Here is a 24,040-nt window from a genome sequence, read left to right on the forward strand (position 1 = left end):
TTAGCCAGTTGGTCTGACTCTTAACCTCAATTATGATTTCTAAACGTCTCAATTAAACCAAGAACTGGACTAAAACAAAATGGAGTTACTGAAAAACATCCTCAGCTTCCAGGTAAACTAGGTCTGGCCAGGAGTTACTTATGAAGTATGTAATGTAGATAAATCTCTTTCTAGCTCAACTGAGACATGGTGGACAAAATCCACGGTCCTCATTCTGTGTAAAAATGCATTCTGTTTACACCTGGCATTAAGATGAGTCTTGGGTGAACAGGAGATCTGGCCATGCGGTGCATGATGGATACGGCACAAGATAGACTTGATAAATATGCTTCCCGCCTCCTCAGACATATTTTTACAGAAAAACGTTTTTGTCAAAGTAATTTCAAACCTTGAGTTTGGTGTTGTTTTATTTTTATTATTTCAATAAAGAGAGATTAGTTAGAAGTGTATAACAATATTTATCATTGTTAGCAACAGAGAAAGACTTTTGCATTTAGTCAACATCAGTATGAGTCCTCTTCATTAAGTGTAAACACATATGAAGATACAGTAGGAGATAGGATAGGAACCCCTGGATTTGTTATTACCATTAATATTACATATTTTTGTGTCTTTTAAGATCATTTTATCATGTTTTTTGTGTATATTGGCATGTTTTTGTCTATTATTAATTAATATCAACATTGCTTAATTAAATTAAATATTATTAATACAGAGCAGGAGAAAACAAGACGGATTGGGTCAGTCTCTGTCAATGAAACTAAACATGACTTTCAGTAGGTTTAGAGCATTTCTAATACAGATTAGCGTAACAATTGTACATTTTTTGTCATTCCGTTACTATGGAAAGCATATTAACAATTTAATTTTACGTTTTGTTTGAAGTCTGATTATCTACACTTCTGTAAGAAGACCTACGTACCTGTCTGGGTACCTCTCAGTGTGTAACAATGTGTGCTTACTATTTTTATTTTTACTGAATAATGACAGTATATTTCTGTGTATGTTTGTGATGATTTGTTACAGAGTATTCGGTGGATGCATTTCATCATTTACTCTGCTGTACTAAAATCGGCATGTATGTGCTGTGGCCAGTCGAAGAGTGTGTTGAACAGATGCCTCGAGTGGGTTGTGCCGTTCATGCCTACATGTAAGCACGTCTTTAAATACGCTCACAGATATTCTTCCATTGTCATTTCCTATAATGTCAACCCAGTCTCACGGCAATTCGTGAAATGAAATTTAATCTATCTATTCGTGCTCATGGACATGACTTTTCCATTTTTTTTCGTGGCAGTTAGCAAGACTTTCAAACTAATGTATTTCAGTTGGAAGTAGGTTTTGTGCCTGCAGAACGTTTTTTTTTCTGTCAGTCGGGATTCTGCAGGTACAGATGCTTTATTGTTTTTCCTCATTTGTGATTTTATCCTTGTTTTTGTTTGTTGTATAATAAACTCGATGAGCCATAAACTGTGCAGTAAACAGAATTTGAAGCTTTGTGATTGGATGATTTCTTGAGGCAAAGCAGTTTGGGACTCGTAGTTGACTAAAGCTTTATCATGTGCCTACACAGTCCCCTAGATTTTTTATTTCAACGCAGCTGTTATTTGTTTATACTGATGAATTCATCAACTGGGTTTCCTGTTTCATGTCCATGCAAGCGTTGGAAATACTTAAACACGCCACACGTCATGAAACAGTTAATTTGGAAAAATGAATGGGATTACTTTTTCTTGTTTCACTGTTTACTTGTTTTACTGATGATTGTTATTACACCTCTTTATTGTAAAAAAACAAAAGTTTTTATTTTTTTATTTTTTTAAAGAATGAGATTACTTTCACCCAAGCTGCCCAAAGTAGAACCTCCAACTTCACATGTTGGATTTATTTGTAGGCCTACTTTTTAAGTTATGATTATGATTATTATTATTATTATTATTATTATTATTATTATTATTATTATTATTATTTCTGAGCCAAAGGGCTCTCTCTCTCTCTCTCTCTCTCTCTCTCTCTCTCTCTCTCTCTATATATATATATATATATATATACATTCACACGATAGATAGATAGATAGATAGATAGATAGATAGATAGATAGATAGATAGATAGATAGACACCTACATTTTTGTTTTAGGTCTATTCTTTTCTATTGACCTGCATCCACATCAAGTTTCTGTCTGCTCAAACAAATAAAAAGGCTGACATTCCTTTTATTCTCAGTGGAAAATGCAATATTTAAGATAGTTTCGGCATTAAAATGCATTTTGATGACATTTCTGGTGAGAAATGTGCAATTTGTTTTCATAATATTCATTCAGTGAATGTATATGATGTTTAGTTTGTTAGTTATTAAGGACAGACACACACACACACAACGTTGGAGTGCTTTATTGGATTGACACACAAATTGCTGCGAGACTGTGTTGGTAATCTACTGAAAAATGGTCATTCTGATGTTTTGTGATGTCCTCAACTTTCCAACACTGTGGGCTCCATCCTGAATGAAAAAAAAATGTTATTGCTACTAAAATCATTGTTTTATTGTGGTCAAATTCTATATAGATCCAAATATATTGGACAACTGGATCATTGAGCGTAATTTTCTTCTATGTGTTTGCACAGGGGCATTACTGAAATGATAAAAGATTCCCAACTCTTATGAGTTAACAACAACAGACAGAAACTCTTGAACTAATGTTTAATTAGAGGTTTTCTGGAAAAGAGCATCAGCCAAATGACCAAATATTCAGGTAATGTCTCATGGTTTTATTTCTCCAATTCCTGTTTCCAGGGTTAAAACATGGGAGGGATGGAGGTGTGTCAACCCACACTCCCACTGGCTGAGATGGCAGCTGGAGGCGGTAAGGATCTGCCATGAAACAAGACTAAGAGTCTACAGCCATGCTGGTGACTCTGTGCAACCATGTCTCCTACAAATGATGTTCATATACTACTGAATTGCAACAGCAAATGTTTTGTCAGAAAAGTAATGTTGGCTGACTTACGTTTCCTGTCAACATAATGAGAAAATGTTGTTAATTAACATATTTGGCAAGTTGCAAAAATGTTGATAGTGAACGATTCAACATAATTCTTTTTTTCCACCAAAATATCTGATCTTGCAGTATAATATCTGCTAGTAGAAACTACAGCATCATTGAACTTTTTATGCTTATGTTTAGGCACTGGCAGCACTTGGTTAAGGTTATGGAAACATCATAGTCTTAGTTTAATACAGAAAAAATTCTGCAATGATTTGAAGCACATGATTATTAACCCAACCTTAACCAAAATGCATTTGTTTCATAAAACTGACAACAAGCAGGACTCGGGATGCAAAGCCAGGTCTCTGGTGTCAGAGTCCTGCGTCTCTATGTCCTCCATCCAACTAGACATCCTCCCTCCGACTTTAAACCATGTACACAAGGCCGTATTCAGATCGTATTGGTCTGAATATCGCTCCCTCTCTTCATTCACTCTTTAGCTCGCTCAACCACAGCAGCTCTCTCTCAGCTCCACTGTCTTTACAACATCCTCCAAAAATACAAATACTTGAAAAGTCTATCCAACTAACAATAAACCAAATCAACCAGTATGCAGTAAATATCCTGCACTTTTCTGTCTAACTGTTCCCCTTCCTTTCTATTATCACTTCCCCCCTCACCCTCTCTCCACTGCAGAAAATCTTCAAGTGTCGTCGTTCCTATACCGGGTTCTAATCGCAAGACGTGGAGGAAGATGTTGCAGCATAACCAACACATCAAGGCAACAGAGCTACTCTGAACATTTTCTACTGATTTACTATTCATTTCATTCGTTAAAGTATCTGTTTAAAATGTATGCCATTTTATATCAACTTTAAAACCAATTTTTATGATCTTATTTTGTAAAATGAACTAAAACAGTAACAGCAGACTGGTTCTTTTTTTGATTTGAACCAGGGACCAACAATAAAGCATATTAAACTGATTTAAATTGAGTTGAGTCATGTTTTTCACACATACAATGTCTGGCTTTGACTGGCAATGCAGCATCAATGGGGAAATATTAACTTGATAGTAACATGAATATTTACAAACTGGCAAAGAGGAAGAAAAGGGCTTCCCCAAACTGTTGCCACACAGTTAGAAGGCTGTTGTCTGACATATCACTGTATGCTGTAGCATTAAGATTTCCCCTCATTGGAACCATTAAAAACAGCCTCAAACCAGAAGTACAAAAAGTATGTGGACCGGGATGTGCTCCGGCTATAGACAGTAGTGGAAAGTAACTAAGTACTTAAGTACAATTTTAAGGTACTTGTACTTGAGTATTTTCATTTGATGCTACTTTATACTTCCACTCCACTACATCTTAGAGGGAAATATTGTACTTATTGTACTCCACTACATTTATTTGACAGCTTTAGTTATTAGATCTTTATTATTTACTTATTATATTTAATACTGCATTCAGGGCTGGCGCTTGCCAATTTGGTGTCCTAGGAGAGATTAGGATTTGGTGCCCCCCCCACCCATTACCCAACCAGTACTGCCTGATCCCCATCAGCTCATTGTGCTGTAAAAATATGGACTACAAACATCAGACACCACAATAGTGTGACAACACTGTGGTTATGGTCTGGTTAGGTTTAGGGAATGATCATGGTTTGGGTTGAAATAAAATAAAAAATAAAATAAAAACGGCTGCAAATGTCCTGATACCTCACTAAATACACTTGCTTTTGTCGGTCGAAGCAGGAAGTGAGCATTGGATTTGAGGTGGTTTCAAACCGTGCCCTCTGCTGATTTCCAACTTTTAGCGAAGAAACTTCCAAACCACCCACCAACCCCTCCTTCTCCTAATATGAAAAGTCAGCTCATATAGATCCCATGTGAACTGCATCACTTTAGAAATGTTGAGATGATACGTAATGTTGAAATGTTAATATGCTACATATTACACGTGTTGAAATGTAGATATTCAACGTTTCTGTGGTTTGCAGAAACGTACAATGTCAACATTTTATTCTGGTGACCAGGCTGTATTTTGAAACAGTCAATAAAATTCATTAAATAGTGAAGCTGCCTGTTTCAATACTTTCATTACTTATTAATATAATAAATATACAAATTTCAATTAGATGGTAATCTGCGTGAGAAATTAAGAAAAAGAAAAAAAAATGGTTATAATAGTCATCCACTTATAGTGATCAATTTGACCCGGACGTAGGTGATCACTATAAGCAGTTTCCACTGTATTTAAGTTAGCTATGTTCCTTTTCTTAATATAGAAATGATATGATTTAATATATTTTATTGTGTTAGTGTTACCATGATAATGCAAGTATGTAATAATAGATAATATTGGTAAAAGTCATGGCAGTGCTTGTTTAAATGTCACTGTGGCTTTAGCAGGAGTTAATACTCTTGTTGTTTGTAACTTTAGTGGCTGTTCTCTGTCAGTAATATATTTTGGAATCATTATAACTAACTCTGTGTTTTCATTCAGGTCACACAATTTTGTGACATTTTATATTGCATGTCATTAATTAAAAAATGTAGGGCTGTATTTGACCTATACCTCTATATCAACTGAATATTTCAAATTCTTACAGAATCTCCACTTTGTCACAGAACACGGTTGGTGGGTGGATCTGGATCTCTATTAATTCAGATTTTGGGGGAAGTTGATTCCTGACACGAGGACACAAACACTGCTCTCCTGTTTCAACCACTAGAGAGGAAGACAAGGAAAAACATAATTTCATTTAATCAAAAATCCTTTGGACTGTGCAGAATTACAGCTCATAGCTACCAACACAGACAAAATAAATACTTTTTATTCTTGTACTCTCATTGTTTGTCTGTCGACCATACAAACCTAATGTTGTCTATGTAATATTGTCTATCCAAAATGACAAAAAGAGGAATAAAAACTTACTTTGGGCTGCAGAGACCATGACGTCCAGGAGCAATATCACTTTAATGATGCTGGACATTGTTGAGACTGGTGCTCCGAAAAAAATCTTGTTCCTTGTAAACAGACAACAAACAAATCCTGTGTGTTTGCTCACCGGTTTGTTCATCTATGACTTTTGGACATGCAAACAGAGCTGAAACGGCCACACAGACAGCAGTGCCAGTGAATGCCCCTCTCTGTCAGCAGAGCCGGCAGGAGTGATGACCCAGAACTTAAAAAGTCCTGCAGCCTGTTTAGGTCTAAGTGTGGTGCAATGTATAACAGTTCCCTAATTGTAGTTTCATATGCAGCAAATACCAACAACCGTGAGGAAAGCACACAATGCTGTTGTATTTCAAAGCTGAGATTGTTAGATAATAGGAAGGTGATAAATAGGTTTGCTATAAAATTTGGGTAAGAATTAAAAAAGGAAAAACTGCATTGGAAATCATCTTTTATATGTGAAACATATTCATAATTCCAACTTAATGTATGTGTGTCACTCACTTTGTTGGGACAGAAATCTGTTCACACATGACATCATATTATGGACAAAAAGCTGCTGGTCCCCATTGATTAAAGTTATTGGTTACTGAACCAAGCGTTCAGAGCAGGTTGAAGCATACACATACACATCTGACATTATAACAGTATACTTTTTAAAAAAAAATAATCACAAAAAGCATATATCCTCTTCAAGAAACATCCATTCAATAAAAGTGGGTTTTAAGAATTGATTTAAAAGATCCTACAGAGTTGGCCAGAAACTCAGGCAGGGAGTTTCATAGCTGATTTACGACGAGGTCAGAGTGGTTTCAAACCTTGCAGGATGACGTTGACTTTCCTTAACTGCTGTTTTGCTTACAACTAGGAAGTTTAGATTTTAGTGAACTATATCTGAGAGCACAACAAAATACTGTAATACTTCTCCAGATGAGGTTTGGTTCAAATAAAGAGAAAAAAGTAACACTTTATTTAACAGGTCTGTGAATTCCTGATTATTTCCAAGCAAGTATCCTTGATGTAATTTGGTACCAAATTTAGATGTTGAATTGTATTCTTATCTGTTGACAATTTTCACATTTTTGCATGTTCAGTTGACCTGCTTTGCACTGACTAAAAGATTCCCTCCAGGTTTTACTACTGTAGCAATTAATTAATTAATTAATTGATTAATTAATTTGAAGTGCACCAGTTCAGCACAGTCTTTATTTCCCTTACACTACCAAATTCTCTGAAATTATATGAAGGCTATGGAACCATAAAAACAAAATACTGCATTAACTTTCCAGCTAAGGTAATTTTGCTAATAAGCAAAATTTATTTTGTCTGAAGTATCCTGTATCTAAGTATCCTTGAAAGAATAATGGAATTTGGTACCAAATTTAGGGAAAACAGAAATTTCCTTGAAAGAAAAGTCCAATTTAAACCCAAGTAAATATCCATTCATTATCCATTCATTATTGAAAACTACATGTTGAATTGTATTCTTACCTGTTGACAATTTTCACATTTTGCATGTTCAGTTGACTAAAAATTCTCTCTAGGTTATACTAGCAATTAGTTGGAATCAATTAATTTGAAGTGTACCAATTTAACACAGTCCATGTTCCCTATAATAGTTTATAATAATAATAATATTAAATAATAATTATGATTATCATTAGGAAATTATTCAGAAGCTAGAGACCCATAAAAGGAGTAATATTACACTCAAAGAGTAGAGCATCTAAAATAAGTAATGTTGTAACCTAATCATAATTAAAGTAACGTTAAGTTTACTGCTCATGAGCTTCTTTCCTGTTCTCCTGTTTCATCTCCTCATTGGTTCAGTTAGTATTTCAGTCCTGTGTTTCAGTTCAATCTTGTGGGATCCTTTGTCCTGTTCAGTTTTGCAGCGCTTTGACTTGAAGACAGCCCAGTTTTCCTCTGCTGTTGATTCATTTAGTTGAAAATGAGGAGATATCTCTACCATACCTCCTCATTTCACTGCAAAAACCTAAATAAGGTAGCAGCAGGGAGCTGGAAGTGTCTGGTTAAGTTGCTGTTGGCTATATGTCATTTCCAGTAAACAAACATCTAAATATCACACTATAAAATGTGTGTTTACTGTTTAAAAAGTACAAACGTAGGACAGCAAGTACTCACCCATCTTTTACTTGAGTGGTTACGTCTCCAGTCTGATCTTGAGTGCACAGCTGATACTGGTACGTGGTTTGTTTACATGACATAACAGAAGTGCATATTTAACAAGATGAACTTATTTCTGACACATTTTTTTTCAAGTTTTTCTCTATTTTTTGCTTTATTTATTGCGTGTTTATCTCCTTAAGCTTCTAAAAGTTATAGAAATAAAACAAAATCCTTTGTCATTACAATGCAACATGTGAAATCTGTTCTGGTCAAAAAGATCACATTATGTTTTGTACCTGTGCTATAGATAGATAGATGGATAGATAGATAGATCTGGTAAGTTTATAAGATGTTAAGAGGTCACGTTTACTGGGATTTACATGAGCCTAATGTGTACATTTGTGTCTGCTGTCTGATTCATGAAGAGCCATGTAAAATATTTGAAGTCATCTATAAAAGAGGAAACTTCAGCTTACGTTTGAGGGCCAAATATTTTTGTTGAATGGCCAGATTTGACCTACTATTTGCCACTGATTTAGTCTAAGAAATGTCAGAAAACTGTTATGAAATGCCCATCATAACTACCCAGAGCCCACATATAGCCCATCACTGTATTTCTATCTGAGAAGCCCGTGGCCGAAGTGCCGAACTCGTTTTTGTTCGGCAGTTTTCGTAAAGTACAAAGCTTAACGTGACGTCATCACAGCCATTTTCTGTCTGTCTATCTGTCTGTGTGTCTGTCTGTTTGAAGTCACAACACATTTAGTTAGTTATTGGTCGTATGTGGTGATAGATCGGATTGTATTCTAACACAAATTGTTTTATTGCGATTTTTTCGTGTGTTTATCGTCGCTTTAGCTAACGTTAGCTGCGGTGGCCTGGCGCGTGTCGTGGACGGAGGTAAGAGAACTGCGTAACGTTAGCTGCTAATTAGCTTTAGCCACCAACAGTTAGCTGCTAGTAATGTTTGGAGGATTTGGTGAGTAAACTCACAGTGAGCTATTTTGAGGGCGTATATAGGCGATGTTGGAGTACTTATGAACACTCCACCCCCTCCAAAATAGTTAGTACAGCGTAGAGATGTCGTTAAGGTGAATTTAAGTGTCTGTTTATTACATCTGGAAAGCTATGGCTGAGTTTAAAACAAAAGTTGCATCTCAAATACTAAAACCAAACACTAGTTGTCCTTGGAAACAACGTTGACGCTCTTGAATTGTCATTGGCAGCGTTATTACCGTGACCTATGACAGCTAAATTAACGTTAGCAATTCAAGCAACTCAACTAATCTGCCATTAACATTTATTTGTGTAGCTGTGTGATATAGATTATATACATTTTTGAAGTATTTGTACTTTACTTGAGTATTTCCATGTGATGCTACTTTTTACTTCCACCCCACTACATTTCAGAGGGAAATATGTAGGCTACTACTCCACTACATTTATTTGACAGTGTCAGTTACTTTTCAGATGAAGATTTGACACAATGAATAATATAACAAGCTTTTAAAATACAACACATTGTTAAAGATGAAACCAGTGGTTCCAGCCTTTTTGGCTTTTGACATCTTACCACTACCACAGTGATATATCATGCCTTTATGACGGTTATTTTGTTCATAACTGTTTTAGAAAGGCTAGGCTGCAGCTAACATTATCTTCATTATTGATCAATTAATATGTTAAGTCCTTAAATGTCAGAAAATGCTGAAAAATGTCAATCATTGTTTCCCAAAGCCCAATGTGAAGTCTTCTAATGTCTTGATTTGGCCACAGTCCAAATATACTCAGTTTGCTGTCATAGAGGACAAAAGAAACCAGAAAATATTCATATTTGAGAAGCTGGAATCAGAGAATTTGGACATGACTTAAAACAATGAATTGATTATCAAAATAGTTGGAGATTAATATAATAGTCGGCAGCTAATCAATTAATTGACTAATTGTTGAAGCTCTAAGAGTGATGTTGATTCATTTTTATAGTATAGTTGGGCCACACGATTGAAACAGTATAAGGATAAATTCTCATGTCAGTATATATTATATTAGTTTTTAATTCTTTGTCTTTATGACCATTCATCAGTCAGGGTAGAGACAAAATATTTGAGACAACTTCTAATTGGGAATCAGAAAAGATGCAGGTATCCCAGTAAAATCATTATAGTCTCCCAGCAGGTGTTGCGTTATTTTGTCTGTTCGAGCAGCTTAAGATTTCAGGTCTCCAGGTCACATTTTTAAAACAAGTGTAAATTATTTGGAGAGATAACACTTGATTTTTAACTTCTAAAACACCTTGCCACAAGAGTTTACCCTTAGGAGACTGTTGTTGTTGACAGAAATTAGACACACAGTGTAGTTATTTCTTAGTTATACTTTGTAAAAAAAAATGCTGTTCTCTTTGATAACTTAATTAGATGAAATAGTTCTGTAATCACTGCCTGCACTGTATTGTGGTTCACTGTGTTTTGCCTGCAGCATTAATCTTGTAATAAAAACCTCTCCTTTTCTTGAAGGTTGAGCAAATGTCAAGACCGAGGTCCCGATCACCACGTTACAGGTAAATGCATTGTCTTTGTGATTATAGTACTGTGTCCCAGGAGATCTGCGTTGCTAATAACTGACAGTTGATAATTTGCTGTTATACACAAAACAATGTCTATTCAGATTTATTGATTTCTGTAGTACAAGTGGTGATGTGTTTTTTTTCTCCAATATTTCATTTTTCAGGAGGTTCCCATGGGAAGAACCTGACTTTGATCCTTACAAAGTTCTTGCAGAATTGGACGGGAATCCGTTGGACAGGAGTCACCGCCCCAGAGAAGATCCTGAAGAGCACTGGGACTACTTTGGGGAAGACATGTACCCAGAAGGCCAGAGAAGATCCCCTCCTTTCCCAGATGACCGTCAGTTTGGGCAGAAACGCCATCCAGACCAGGAGGAGTTTTACCGCAGGAGGCCATCACCCCATCACGATGTGATGGACTATGGTGACCGGAGGTTTTCCCCACAGCATGACGGAGGAGGAGATGGAAACAGACGGAGAGGAGGGTTTAGAGAAGAATTCCAGAGTTTTGAAAGCAGGGGGAGGTCGCCCCTCTCTCCTCTGAGGTTACCAAGGGAAAGCTTGCCGCTGACACCAAAATCTCATCCAGACCACTCACAGAGAGAGCCGGGGATGGGCTGGAGGAGAGAGGAGCAGGGCAGAGGTCGAGGAAGGTTCAGAGACCCCAGTCCCAGTGTAAGATCGGATGACCAAAGAGGGGGAGCAGGTAGGGAAAGAGGCAGGAGGAACGCACAGGGTCCTAACAGATTCGGACGAAGAGAGGCTCCATCCCAAGAGAGAAATCCTCCTTTTAAAAGGCAAAGAAGAGAAATGGATGACGCCAATCATCTTGGGTAAATTTTAAGCAAAATGCTTTGCAGCACTATCGCAGGGAAAAAAGGAAACCAAGAATGCAGAGGATTCTCATCTTTCTTATTTTTCATAGAGCAAAATTCCTCACTTACTGTCATCATGCCTTATTTCCTATATTGCTAAATACTAGTCCAAAAATATTGCATGTCTGTAAGTTTTGTTGGCAAGCATGTCTTTGTTGAACATAATGTAGTTATTAATAGAAACTATTGTTTTAAAAATCTACATCACAGATGTAGTAGTAAATCAGATATTTATTAATTATAAATCCAAAGATAATTTAAACATTAAGTTTTGAACCAGATGAGAAGATTTAATGGTTCCATGTGTTGTTGAACCATGTCACCTCCTCTTATGCCATCACAGGTACGGGAATGAGGAGAAGTTTGGGGAACAGCGTTACTCAGTGGGCACACACAGAGATGGGTTTGGAGGAGACACCCATGGGGGCCTTCCCCATGGGGACATTCGGCACTCAGGACCACTTGTCATTGAACATGATCACGGCATCATAGAAAGCAGAGAACGGCCAAGGTGGGAACAACTTGATGATCGTGAAGATCATGACCTTGATCGACAGAGGAGTCCCCATCCAATGAGCTCCTCTCAGGAGCGTTTCAGAATGTCAAAGAGCAGGTTAGAAGTTCGGGAAGACATGAGAGGACGGCATTTTCAAGATAATTGGAGAGACTCCAACTACCATGAAACTAGGAGGAGCACTCTGCCGCAAGACAGACCAAACCCCATAAGATATGGTAATCGAGATGGTCCCATGATGCACAGAGGGAGGGGCGGTTCTCGCCCATTGAGAGGGAGGTTTAATCGCGGCCAGGGTGGAAGGACTGGGCCGCCCAGGAATCAACCACGCTCACAGCAGTCCCCCCAGGGATACCAAGATCTTCCTCACGAACAGCAAAGACCAGGGTACCAACCCCTCAGGGAAGACTGTTACGAGGATTCCAGTGAAGAAGAGCCTAACTGGGCAGAGGAAGACAGACTTCAACAGTGGGAACGTGAAAGGGCCGGAAGTCTTGACCGACACCTACCGAGGGTGGATTTGGATCCTAAAATGCCCCGTAAGAGGGAGCGCGGGTGGAATGAACAGAAAACCAATAACATGGCTGTTGTAACTGAGGAAACGCTAACCATCAAAGTGGACATGAGCCGACCCGTAAACCAAAACAGGTAAAGTATTTTTCAATCAAAAATGATCAAGGGTGAGGGGTGAAAGTTCACACTTTCTTTTTCTAAACTCATGGAAAGCTGCTGCATGAAAAGAAACAGCCATGTGGAGAGTGGAGACTGCAGGTGAAGACACTGATAAACACAGGAGTTAAACATTTTAATTGAACAGGATTTGGTTGAAGTTGGAACCAACATCATCAGAATTTACAATGTCAGAAAAAATGTGTCCTAGATGGTAAGGCACTGCTACTATGTGCATCTACAAATTAGATGTACAGTTACACCTTGTGGACCGGGATGCCTTGCGCAATTTTCTTCAAGGAACATTTTAATCCGAAGGTGAAGTTACCCTCACATGAAAACTTTTGGATTGAGATGCCATCAGAAAGACGTGCATCCAGCTCTTCCAACTACTTTTACTGTAGAAGCCAAGGAAATGTTGATGAATGTTAAAATATGAATCACTGATGAGTGGTGGCTGTGTTTTGGAGCAAGTTAACATCTTGTAAATGAGCTGGCATCACCTCTTCAAATAAAGAAGATTCCACTGGAAGCAAATTCATAAAAATGAGAATTTCTGTTGCATCTCATTCAACAAAAATGAGAGAAGGCAAGTGTCTGAAACAGTTAACTGGAGTTATATGAAGTCAACAATTCTCATATTTCTGCTGCACACAAACTGGTTACTATGGTGCATTGCCAGTGTATTTGTACACTGATGATTCATATATGAAGCAAGATAGAGAAGAGCACAGCACATCCAAAAACAGAAAACTAATTGAAGCCACTATTTTACATTTACGAAGACTGCTTAATCAGACAAAATGCAATAACTACTGAGAACCATCTGGACATGATCGAAATTAAAGAAGGAAACTGTGTTCGGCCTGAATGTTTGGAAGAAGAGCTTCACAATGGACATGTTTTCATCAAAAGTGTTGATTTTGTTGTATGGGAAGAGATACAGGCAGGATTCAACCAAAACCCAGCAGATACACATCCCAGGACAACAGACGAAACATCAAGGCCATCGAACTTGTCTGTCTGAAGAAGCAAGACCTTAAAATCTTTCTGATGAGAGAAGTTGAGTGGGCTGCAGAAACTAACCATTACACAGTCACTGTGGACTTATGTTTGAATCCTGAACCCAAAATCATCCCGAAGAGCTGAACCAGGCATTGATTCCCATCATCACCCTGCACGTGGCTCAGTGTGTGAATATGGTGCAGAGCCTACTAATCCACCTGAAAATGGAAGACTTCACTCTTCATCATCTTCAATCCTTTCTTCTTATACGGCACTGAACATCATTTTACAAATCTCTCTACATATGGGACGACTGCCATCATGCTCATTTTGTGTTAAACCACCACCTGATTGATGCCACGCATGCTGCCTATAGGTGAGCTGGTTTTCATTGGCGCCGCTTCTGATTTTCTGACTTACTTGAAGAGAGCTGAGTGACTGTAAAGCTGGATCTGGAAAGGAAAACCCAACAAACTGAGGAAGGACATGTCGGCTGATCTTGTTTCAGAAGGGAAGTCAAACAATGCTGGCAGAGACAGAAAGTGCTCTGTGAAAACAAGGCTTTAAGATGGGCAAGCTTTGGCTATTACTCATTTATCTCCTGAGAAAGCAATGCAATTTACTTTGTCTTTATGACATGAGAGAGAAGGAACTATCATTAAAGGAAGGATGTTAAAAGCAGAAAATTATGATGTTGGAGCTCTACAGTGAGGGGGGAATGTTTGGAATATTTGACAGGAAGATGAGAGCGTTTTAAAGCTTGACAGGAGTCGTCAGTCCACATGCTACTTGAGCTATTTTCCCAACCGAAGCTGAGGTTTGAAGATAAAAGAACATGCACATTTTGATTGTTCATTAGTGGGAAGAAGAGGAGATGAGCACATCAGCCAAGGTCAAAAAATGCTCTGGCATGATTTCCTACCCTGCGTAGAAGAGCAGGAGGAAGAATTTGTACCTTTGGCTTGAAGAAGATCAAGACTACTGAAACATGTTTGTACAATGGCAATGATGTTTATTTAATCACATACTAATTTTGGAGAGAGGAATTGGAGTACATTCACTCCAGGTTTGCTGAGACATATCCAAGGTCAGAGAGACATGAACAACTAAGGAATCTTGTTTTTGCTGATTCTATACAAGAACAGGACCTCTGAATCAGTTAATTACCTCCAAGAGTAATTAATGATGTGAGATGATTCTGTGACTTCAGTTTACTAACGAACATGAAGTCATTTGGCTGAAAGAAGAAATTGAAGGCATGAAGATAATCATCCAATAAATGGAGAAGTTCAAACGTCATCAGTTCCAGCATCGGCGAAATTGGAGCCATGAACAAAAACATCAGTGCTGAAAATATGAGAAATTGAAGCTGTGAACATGATCATAAATTTTGAAAAATTACAGCATCTAAAGCCATGAGCATAAACATCATCAATGCCGTTGAAAGGGAAAATTGAAGCCATGAACAGAAACATCATCAATGCTGAAGGAAATCAAAGCACCATTATTGCTGTTTATACAAGAAATTGAAGATGTGGATGAAATAAAGGGAGAAATTTAAGCATAATCAATTCTGTCTAAAGGAGACATCAGAGCCATGAGCATAAACATCAATGGCACTAAAATGGCAAAATGAAGCCATAAACACAGACGACAATGCTGTTAAAACATCAGTGCTGTTGAAAGGAGATATTAAAACTATGAATATAAACATCAATCTGAAAAAAGGAGATATTGGAGCATCATAAATTGTGTCAAAAGGAGAAACCGAATGAACAATCGAAAGCTGAATGAGGAGCTGTCAAGTGCTGGGAAAACTGGGGAACCGCTCTAAATAATGAGCCATCATTGAACAAGAGTGGACGATTTAAATTTCACCATGACTGGAGTCAGTGTCCGAAATATTGGAGAAACTGGGATTTTAAGCAATCAAGCCAAACTGAAGATTTAATGGATCAAACAAGAAAAGAAGTGTGAACTTTTACCCAAACTTTAACTCCCCTGTCTATTGGTCTTCTCCGGCTTTCACTTTAAACCTTTCAACTATACATAAAAAGATTCTGAATTAGTACGATTGTGTGTACTTCTGTTAGGGTACACGTCCATTCTTTTTAGTTAACTTTAGGATGTAGTTATCGTAAACAATCCATTGTTGAAGTCGTGAAAATGTTTCCAAGGTAAGTTTGTTGGGTAAGGTAAAGATGCTGATTCTATTTGTCTTTTTCTACTGACAGGCACAGAAAGGGTTTTCTTTAACGCTTATTGGCATTTTAGCTAAAAGTAAGAAATATACGCTTACAGTGTTTTGTCTTTCAGGACTTGAAACTTTTTTTTTTTCACAAGGCATAGAAATTAGTGGCCTCCAAAACTGACAAAGGCTACTCAAAGGAGTAATTCATTCATTGTCAGTTCACCCTAAACAAGTTAGGTAGCAAAACTCTCTGTTAGCTCTTTAACAAGGGAAATCATCAAATATGGTAAAATTACAGGGTCGTCCAGCATTTGAAACTAAAGTCCAAGCCAGTTTTTTTTTTTCTTTTTACAATGAAGAGGAGTGAAAAAATTTACCAGGTCGTTTTTCTTCTGTGTGCTTATTTCAGTTATGGGCCCTTGGCAGTTGGTTTTAACCTTTCTCTTCTTCCTCCACCTCCTCCTCTGCAGCCAGATGTGTTACTCGTCAGACAGGCAGCTCTCTCTAGACCTGGTCAATGTGGGTCGACAGCGTCTGGACTTCCTGCCCATGCTGGAGCACTCTGGCACGTACCGGGAATCCGCCATGCACACTGGGACTTTTGCCCAGGAAATCATCACACTGGTGCATCACGTCAAAGGTCAGCACATTATGCACACATGTGTATCTACGTCTGTACATACATGTGTTTAGAATAGAAATACTTTAATGTACTTGTGGGGGAATTAGTCTTGGACTCCATTTTGAGTACAATAAATATACAATTTACAGACATAAACCACTAAATATTAAAAAAAGACACAACATATTCATTATTACACTCAACCATATATAGATATTGCACAAACCCTAAGCCTTAAATTGGATTTAATCTACATTTTGGAACCTTGTGTCAATTAACTTTATACAAAGTTGAGTTGACAGATGAAACTTAAAGTAAATCAATATCTGCTGTGAGCAGTTTTGCCTTAAAAACAGTAGCAGTTCTCCTCGGTTCACCTGCAGTGTTTCAGCTACTCGGCAGGTCGGTTGTTCCTGCATCTTGGAGAAGTCGCCACAGTTCTTCTTCTGTGGATTTCGGTGTCTCAGCTGCTTCTGTCTCTTCATGTAATCCCAGACTGATTCCATGTTGTTGAGATCAGAGACCATCTGTTGCAGGACTCCTTGTTCTTCTTGCTGCTGAAAATAGTTCTTTATGACCCTGGCTGGATGTTTGGGCTCGTTGTCCTGCTGCAGAACGAATTTGAGACGATCAGGCGCCTCCCTGATGATGTTGAATTATGTGCTGTATATCAAGAGCTGTTGTTCAACACTGTGTAATCTCAATCTGCGTAGAAACACAGAAGTGCCTCCCAGCTGAGAATGTTATGAATGTACACACCAAAACACCAGGACATTATCAATCCTAATGTATTGAGTGAGATCAGTTAAAAAGGAATGAAACTATCTGATGATAAAACAATTAACGAGCATCTCTTAGTTTCTGAATATGTGTAGCTGCATGGTGTTGAATGCTGAACTAAAATCTACAAAAAGTATCTGCTGTGTCACAGTTTTTTCACTGAAAAAACAGACACTAGAGAAATGAGTCCAGAATTAAATCATACACGCTGCACAGGCCAGAATTTGATTCTCATCTGGGTTTAAGAACTCACCAAAACTGTTGGAGCAAACAAATCAACATCCACTGTTTGATGGAATCATAAAGGAAAACGTGCTACACATTAACACCTTTACACTGCTTCACAACATTATAATTTGTTCCAGCTTGGTGCATCACATCACCCAAAGCGTAAAGAGACATTCTTGTGTCGCTTTTAATTTACTGTAGCATATATATTAGATATATCAGACTCCAAGTTTACAAAGTGAATTCTTGTCTCTCGTCTGTGTTTACAGAGCAGTATTTCAGAGGTGATGGCGCCACACTGAACGAGCGTTTCTCAGCTCCCCAAAAAGGCGGCTACACTGAAGAAGAGACGGAGGAGTTGACGTTGGATGAGAGGTTCAGCTCAAACCGGTATGTCGCATTGCCTAAGACCTATTTAAATGAAATGTACTCACAAAGTAATTGAGAGAACACACACCTGCAATTTAAAACACATCCCTTAATTATAATTGTGTTCAGATGGAGCTGAAGATTTATCTTATAATGTTATAATATGCACTGGTGATTAAAACTGTTTTCCCTTCCTGGTGTTTCTGCTCTGCAGAGGCTTCAGCTTAAATATGGAAACACTTCTCGATGACGACAAGCCGCTGTTCTCCAGACTGGGACCCGTACAGGTAAATAATTACCGTCCTAGCATCCTGAAGTCACTAGACAGTGGAAACTATTATGGATTGTATTGATGTTGTGATAACAGGGTTTGAGCCAGCCGCCGATGAGAGGCCCGGGGGACCTGAGACATGACCTGGAGAGGAGGAGACAGGAGAGGCTGGAGGGCGTGAAGGTCACAATACCAGGGAACAGTGTCTCACAGAAGCGACCAGCGGGCCCAGTCAGGTGAGATTATGCTCCTGTTTCTTCTTCACCTGCAGAAATGTGGTTCTTCTTCATTGTGTCTTGTCAGTATTTATCACTCTGCGGTCATCAGTCTCTTGTGTACGGTAAGGTTAAGTAACACTCAGAGCGCTGACTCACGTGTGAGTTGAGTTTTAACATTTAAAGTTCAAGTTGGTATTTTTTCTGAGAGGTGAGATAATGTAGATCTGACTAAATGATAAATGTTATAAGAGCATACAAATGTTTCTGAGAGCCATGTAAAAGTGTAAATCCTTGTTAAATACACTTTCAACAATAAAAAAAAGTTAAGCTTAGAGCGTACATGTTGAAAATGTATACACTCAAAGTTACATAAGTGCTTCACAAGAGCATTACACAGCAGTGAAACAGAAATGCAAGATGAAAATTCAAAGCACATAAACGCATTATATAAATACAATATAATATAAAAGGAGGATTCCAGTCTTTGTTGCTTGTTATTTACCATTTTTCTCTCCCAAAAACAACAAAGTAGATTAAAACAAACATGAAACATCTGTGAAAAAAAAAAAAAAGGAAATAAAACTGCAGCTTGAGACATTTTTTTTTAAAATGTCAATTTGTATCGGATGAGTTAATATTGAGGTAAACTTTTCCTACATTTAGGGGCAAATGCAGTAAAAGCTTCCTTCATTTTAGGCTGAAACATCATTTGGATGGAGATGAAATATCATCTTTGAAATATTTAATTGGATAAAGTTTGTGATTATTAATTGAAAATTAAAGACAAGAATATGTGTACTCAACCCTCCAGATCTTCATGTTTCTTTTTGGCATTTTTCTCTCATGAGAATCAGTAAAATTACAGTTGAGTAATAAAAAAACCACACAGGATGTTTTTCACAGCAGCGTTTGATCGCTGTGAGGTGAAACTCTGAAATGATTCTTTTAAAATCAGCAGTTCTCAGCTACGTGTCGCTGATGTTCAAGAGTCTCTTTACTGTTTCCCACCAAACACTAAACTTACATTTATAATAAACTGAAGTTTCCTGTAACTTGTGCTCATGTTTGTTTCAGTGAGCAGAGTTTAGAGGATGATGTGGCTCAGATGGAGGACGAAGGATTCTCCAACTGGCCAGAGGAGCAAAACAGGAGATGGGAAGGCAACATGGTGAGTGTCTTTAAGAGTCGAGTTGCAGTAGAATTTGACCTATGACCTTTCAGTCACATGATCCAGCTGATGGAGACAATCTTTAACCTCTTTCTCTCTTTCAGGGACCAAGGAGAGGAGCTTCCTACAGGCCGAACACAGGCCCGCAACGAAGGAACAATCACTTCGGCAACCGTCAGGGACCAATGAGACGACAGAATAACCGCAACAACCCTGCAGGTAACAAACATCCCTGCACACCATTACAGACACAGACTAACACGTGTGGAAAAAAGCTTTACTTTGCGAAAAAAAATACAGTTTGGTCTGTAATGATGTGGTGACCAGTTACATAACAGGAGAAATTATCTTTTTTTTTGACAACACATAATGTCATAAAAACATGTCAGTTTTTGAGTATATTGAGCCTTTAATTGTTGAGTCGTTGAGTTTGTGATTGGAAACTTCACTGCAGTCACTGAAAGCAAACGTCTTTGTGTGGATGATCTTCCTACTTTTAAAATCAACAAAACAATTCAAAAATAATTAATGAGCTGAGATGAGCAGATACCAGTCATGAGAGTGATAAAATACCAGAGTGGATCAACGGGACGAGAGGCAGAATATCTTAAAGCTGCTCTGCGGAGTTTTCTTGTAAACAAACAAAAGTTATGTTTACGTTCACTGTTACTCACCAGAACTCATCGTGTGCATCCTTGTGATTTAACAAATGTGTTGAATCAGTTTCCGTTCTCATGAAACAAAGTATTCAGTAGTTTACGAGCTTGCGGTCTTCTTCTTCACTGCCTTTGTTGGTGCATCGCTGCGTTTCTCTGCAACCTACAAGAATAAAAGCTCATAAAAAGCTGCTCCGTCTCTGCTACTAGAGGTCAGAAACTCCACAACCTTTAATGTTCTCATCATCTGTGCATTAAAAACAAACATTTCATTAACTATTTTTGTTGTGTTTGTTTTTTAATTGCATCTCAATCATAAATTTGAACAACAAAAACTTGTCGTTGCTAAACAATAATGTTTAATTGACGCATCTCAGCAGCTACGACGCCTTCCGGTGTCTCACAGTCGTGTTCTCCCTGCACGGATTCACTATCAGCAGCTCAGCGTGACGCATTTAGTCAGATTTATTCAGTGGTGAACTGGGTTTGTTCCTGTTGTGTAACGACCTCGTCGGCATCCTCTGGCAGCTTCGGGCGGTGGAATATTCCCCTCGACCTTTGACTCAGTGACACGTTACGGTTTTAAGGAGGTTTCCCTCCCACTGATCAGCTTCTAATCATACCTGAGCTCATCCCAAATCCCATTTTCTCTCCTCCTCTTCCTCCATTCACACTGGTCAAATACAGTTTGAGCTGCATTAAAGCCACCGTTGACCCACCTGATCGACATGACCTGAATTGTTTTCTTTCTTGTCTTTCTTCCGTTCTCAGGTCCAAACTGGTGATCAAACTAATGGGAAGATATTTCACTGGGATGCTGCTAATTTTATGAAGACTGATCACACAACCTTTCTAAAAACCAGCCACTTAACGAGAGTGTTTTGTTCTCGTCTCGGGCCAAATTGCACCGGTGATTCTGGTCAACAACACGATGTCGACGTCGTACCAAACTGTGAAAGAGTCTCCGTTCCTGCTCCGCTGTGGGCGGCAGACTGAACGATGAATCTGATGAACCTGAATGTGAAACATTGATACCTGCAGCGCCGGTGATCCTGTAACTGTTCTGTCTTTTTCACTTCTGTTTATCTGTGTTCTTCCTGTTTTCTGAGTTCTTTGTTTTCACGTTTGTCCTCCTTTCATGTTGATTTGCTGCCTTCATTTAAACCTATACTTATGTTTTTTTTAAATCAAGCGGTTGCTGTCTGTCGGAGATAATGTCGTCTACGGCTGTATCGTTGAGAAGCAGAGATGTTAAAGGCTCGTGTGAAGATACTGGATGTTAAATGACCTTTTTGTTGTACATTTATACATTTGTTTGTTTCTCACTTCCTGTTGCCACTTTCCAGTGAAGAACACACCACCAGTGACGTTTGTAGACTTTTGTTTCTTTGAGTTCTTTGTTATGAAAAACACTGCAGATGTTATGTTGATTACTGCTGTTTTACTTTAATTTCAGTTTAATCTAGTCTGTACGACTCTATCAGTATAATACCAGCCTTACTGTCAGTGACACACGAGCACGTACCGCTCACCACGTGTCGCTTTTCATAATAAAACACTTGTCATTTTGATTTTGAGTGTCGGTGGTGTTTCAGAGTTAAAGGACAGGTTCACAAATCTTTCTTATGTCTTAAAACAACAGTCAGGAGCCCAAATGAACATAGAAACAAGTTCTGCTCGCTGTAATCATCCCTCCTGTTCATGCTGGACATTAAAAGTTCCCTTTCTAAAGTGATGGAGGACAAAATCCAGTCTTAAGTTTACAAAAATGAAAGTTTATCTGAAGATAATATGAAGCTTCAGCTGTCTGGGATTGTTTGGACAGACGATTGTGAGCATTAAAGCTGACACTACTGATGGCTACAGAAGCTAGGAAGTGTTGATTGTAGCAAGCACACAAACAACATAAAAAGTAATTTATATTGTTAATTATATTATAATGAATTCTTCTTGTATACTGCTGGGAACTCCTGTGAAATAAGGGATATGATGAGTAATTCTAGGCTATAAAATCTTCAGTAGTGATTCTTATTTTTCATCTATGATAAAATTCAGATGAGCAGCGTTAATATGGAAACAGCAAAGCAAAGACGGTGAAACAGCTGGTTCAAACCTCATCAGGTCACTGTGACTGAACCTCAGAAGAACCTCAACAATGTTTTGTCCTCGAGGCCTTTAGTCGGATTTTGTTTTTTTTTGTGCTGAAGACGGCAGAAAACAGCAAACAAAGATAAGATGGAAAATGACTTTAAGATGATGCTGCGAGTCCACGAGGCTTTAAAACAGTCATGTTTTGAAATGAATATTTATTTCAAACTGAGTGAAAATACATTTTAAAAAAAGACATAACTGAAGTATTTCAAGACTGTGACACATTTTTCATTAGTTATACATCAGAGGGTTTTTGTATCGGCTGCTCAGTTACATCAACAGTTACAACATAATATTTCAATGACACTCAAAACTAAACCGTAACACTTTAAGTCTCCTTATTCAGCATTTATAACATGTTATAATGTATTAATTAGCAGATATAAGGTTGATTAATGTATATATCAACAAGTTATAAAATCTACAAATACATTTTTTATATTATTACAATTGTGTTTTACTATATTTTCATTCATATTCTGTTTATTTATACCAAACTCCACCGGCGGAGATATAAAAATACATTAATAAACACTTATATCAGCCAACAGCTACTTTATAATCTGTCTGAAACCATTAATTAAATGTTGCTGCTAATAAATGCTGAATTAAGGAGACTTAAAGTAAAGTGATAACAATTAAACTTGTTACTTGTAGTTCTGGTGAAATGGCTTTATTCTACAGCTGACAGTGTTTTTATGATAAAACTCACATTAAACACAGAACTGCTGCAGTGCAAAAGCTTATAACTGGTGTTTGTTTTGCTGTGGACGAACTTCATAGCAGCGGAGCAGCAGGTCTCAGACTCCCTCCGCCTCCCCACGCTGTTATGAGATGACCTTTTTTGGTAAATACTTTGCAATATGTTCTTTAGGAGACAACTTCAGACGAGGAGGGTTACAAACCAAGAACGCTGAGAACTGCTGGTTTAAGGCACAGAAGAAAAAAAGAAGCTGCACTTTAGTTGCCTAATCTATCTAAAAATACTCCATTACAAGTAAATGTTACTAAAGTAAAAGCATTAACATCAAAATATACTTACAGTATCAAAAGTACAAGTACTAAATATGCAGACTGGCTTCTTTTAGAGATTTTATATTATTACAGTATATTATACTGGTTGTTTTTATCACTAACAAATTCATGTAATAACGTTTTAATGTTGTGGTTCATCAGTTTGAAGCCAATTTTAGATACTTTGGGTAGATTTCTGCAACACATTATGTACTGTAAGTGTATCATATCTTTTTTACAATAATACACTTGATTTATGTAGCACCTTTCACACAAAGTGCATAATAATTTAAATTTATTTATGTACATGATATGATATGTATTTTCAGAATATGCAAAACTTGTCTTGAGCTAATAAAAACAGCCCAGTTTTCAGTTTTGTGATGATATTTTTCATCTGCTGGTTTATTTATGAGAATTTAGAGTTTAGATTAGTGACAATTTTCCAAATTATGTGATACATGGTGTTCACTATATAGTAACATATACATATATACAGGGTCATATGTTATTTTTGTTCTGTCTTATCCACATAAATACATGATTATATTTTAAATTTATCCTTGAAATCACTTTTTAGACGCTGACAGATGGAGTGTTGCTCCTTTAAGGTGTATGTTAAATCATTTTCTGTGTTGCTCTGCTGTCAGAATATATTGTATATTGATT

General features: G+C 37.6%; 1 protein-coding gene across 2 annotated transcripts; it reads left to right on the forward strand.

The window, feature by feature from the left end:
• Nucleotides 1-8,802: 8,802 nt before the first annotated feature.
• On the forward strand, nucleotides 8,803-21,777 carry zgc:112982 (uncharacterized protein LOC503771 homolog). Of its 2 annotated transcripts, XR_006093283.1 has the most exons (12): nucleotides 8,803-8,977; nucleotides 10,591-10,634; nucleotides 10,805-11,473; nucleotides 11,859-12,677; nucleotides 16,365-16,534; nucleotides 17,794-17,914; nucleotides 18,108-18,180; nucleotides 18,261-18,400; nucleotides 19,457-19,550; nucleotides 19,655-19,769; nucleotides 20,978-21,260; nucleotides 21,399-21,777. XR_006093283.1 is itself a non-coding variant. In XM_042400223.1 (11 exons), the coding sequence occupies exons 2-11, from the start codon at nucleotides 10,600-10,602 to the stop codon at nucleotides 20,989-20,991; spliced, it is 2,250 nt and encodes a 749-aa protein (XP_042256157.1). In that variant the 5' UTR covers nucleotides 8,803-8,977; nucleotides 10,591-10,599; the 3' UTR covers nucleotides 20,992-21,777. The 2 variants fall into 2 exon arrangements, 1 of the variants encoding a protein (XP_042256157.1); XM_042400223.1 differs by having other exon boundaries at nucleotides 20,978-21,777.
• Nucleotides 21,778-24,040: the final 2,263 nt, after the last annotated feature.

Source organism: Thunnus maccoyii, chromosome 21, assembly GCF_910596095.1.
Source record: "Thunnus maccoyii chromosome 21, fThuMac1.1, whole genome shotgun sequence".
Classification (NCBI taxonomy): domain Eukaryota; kingdom Metazoa; phylum Chordata; class Actinopteri; order Scombriformes; family Scombridae; genus Thunnus; species Thunnus maccoyii.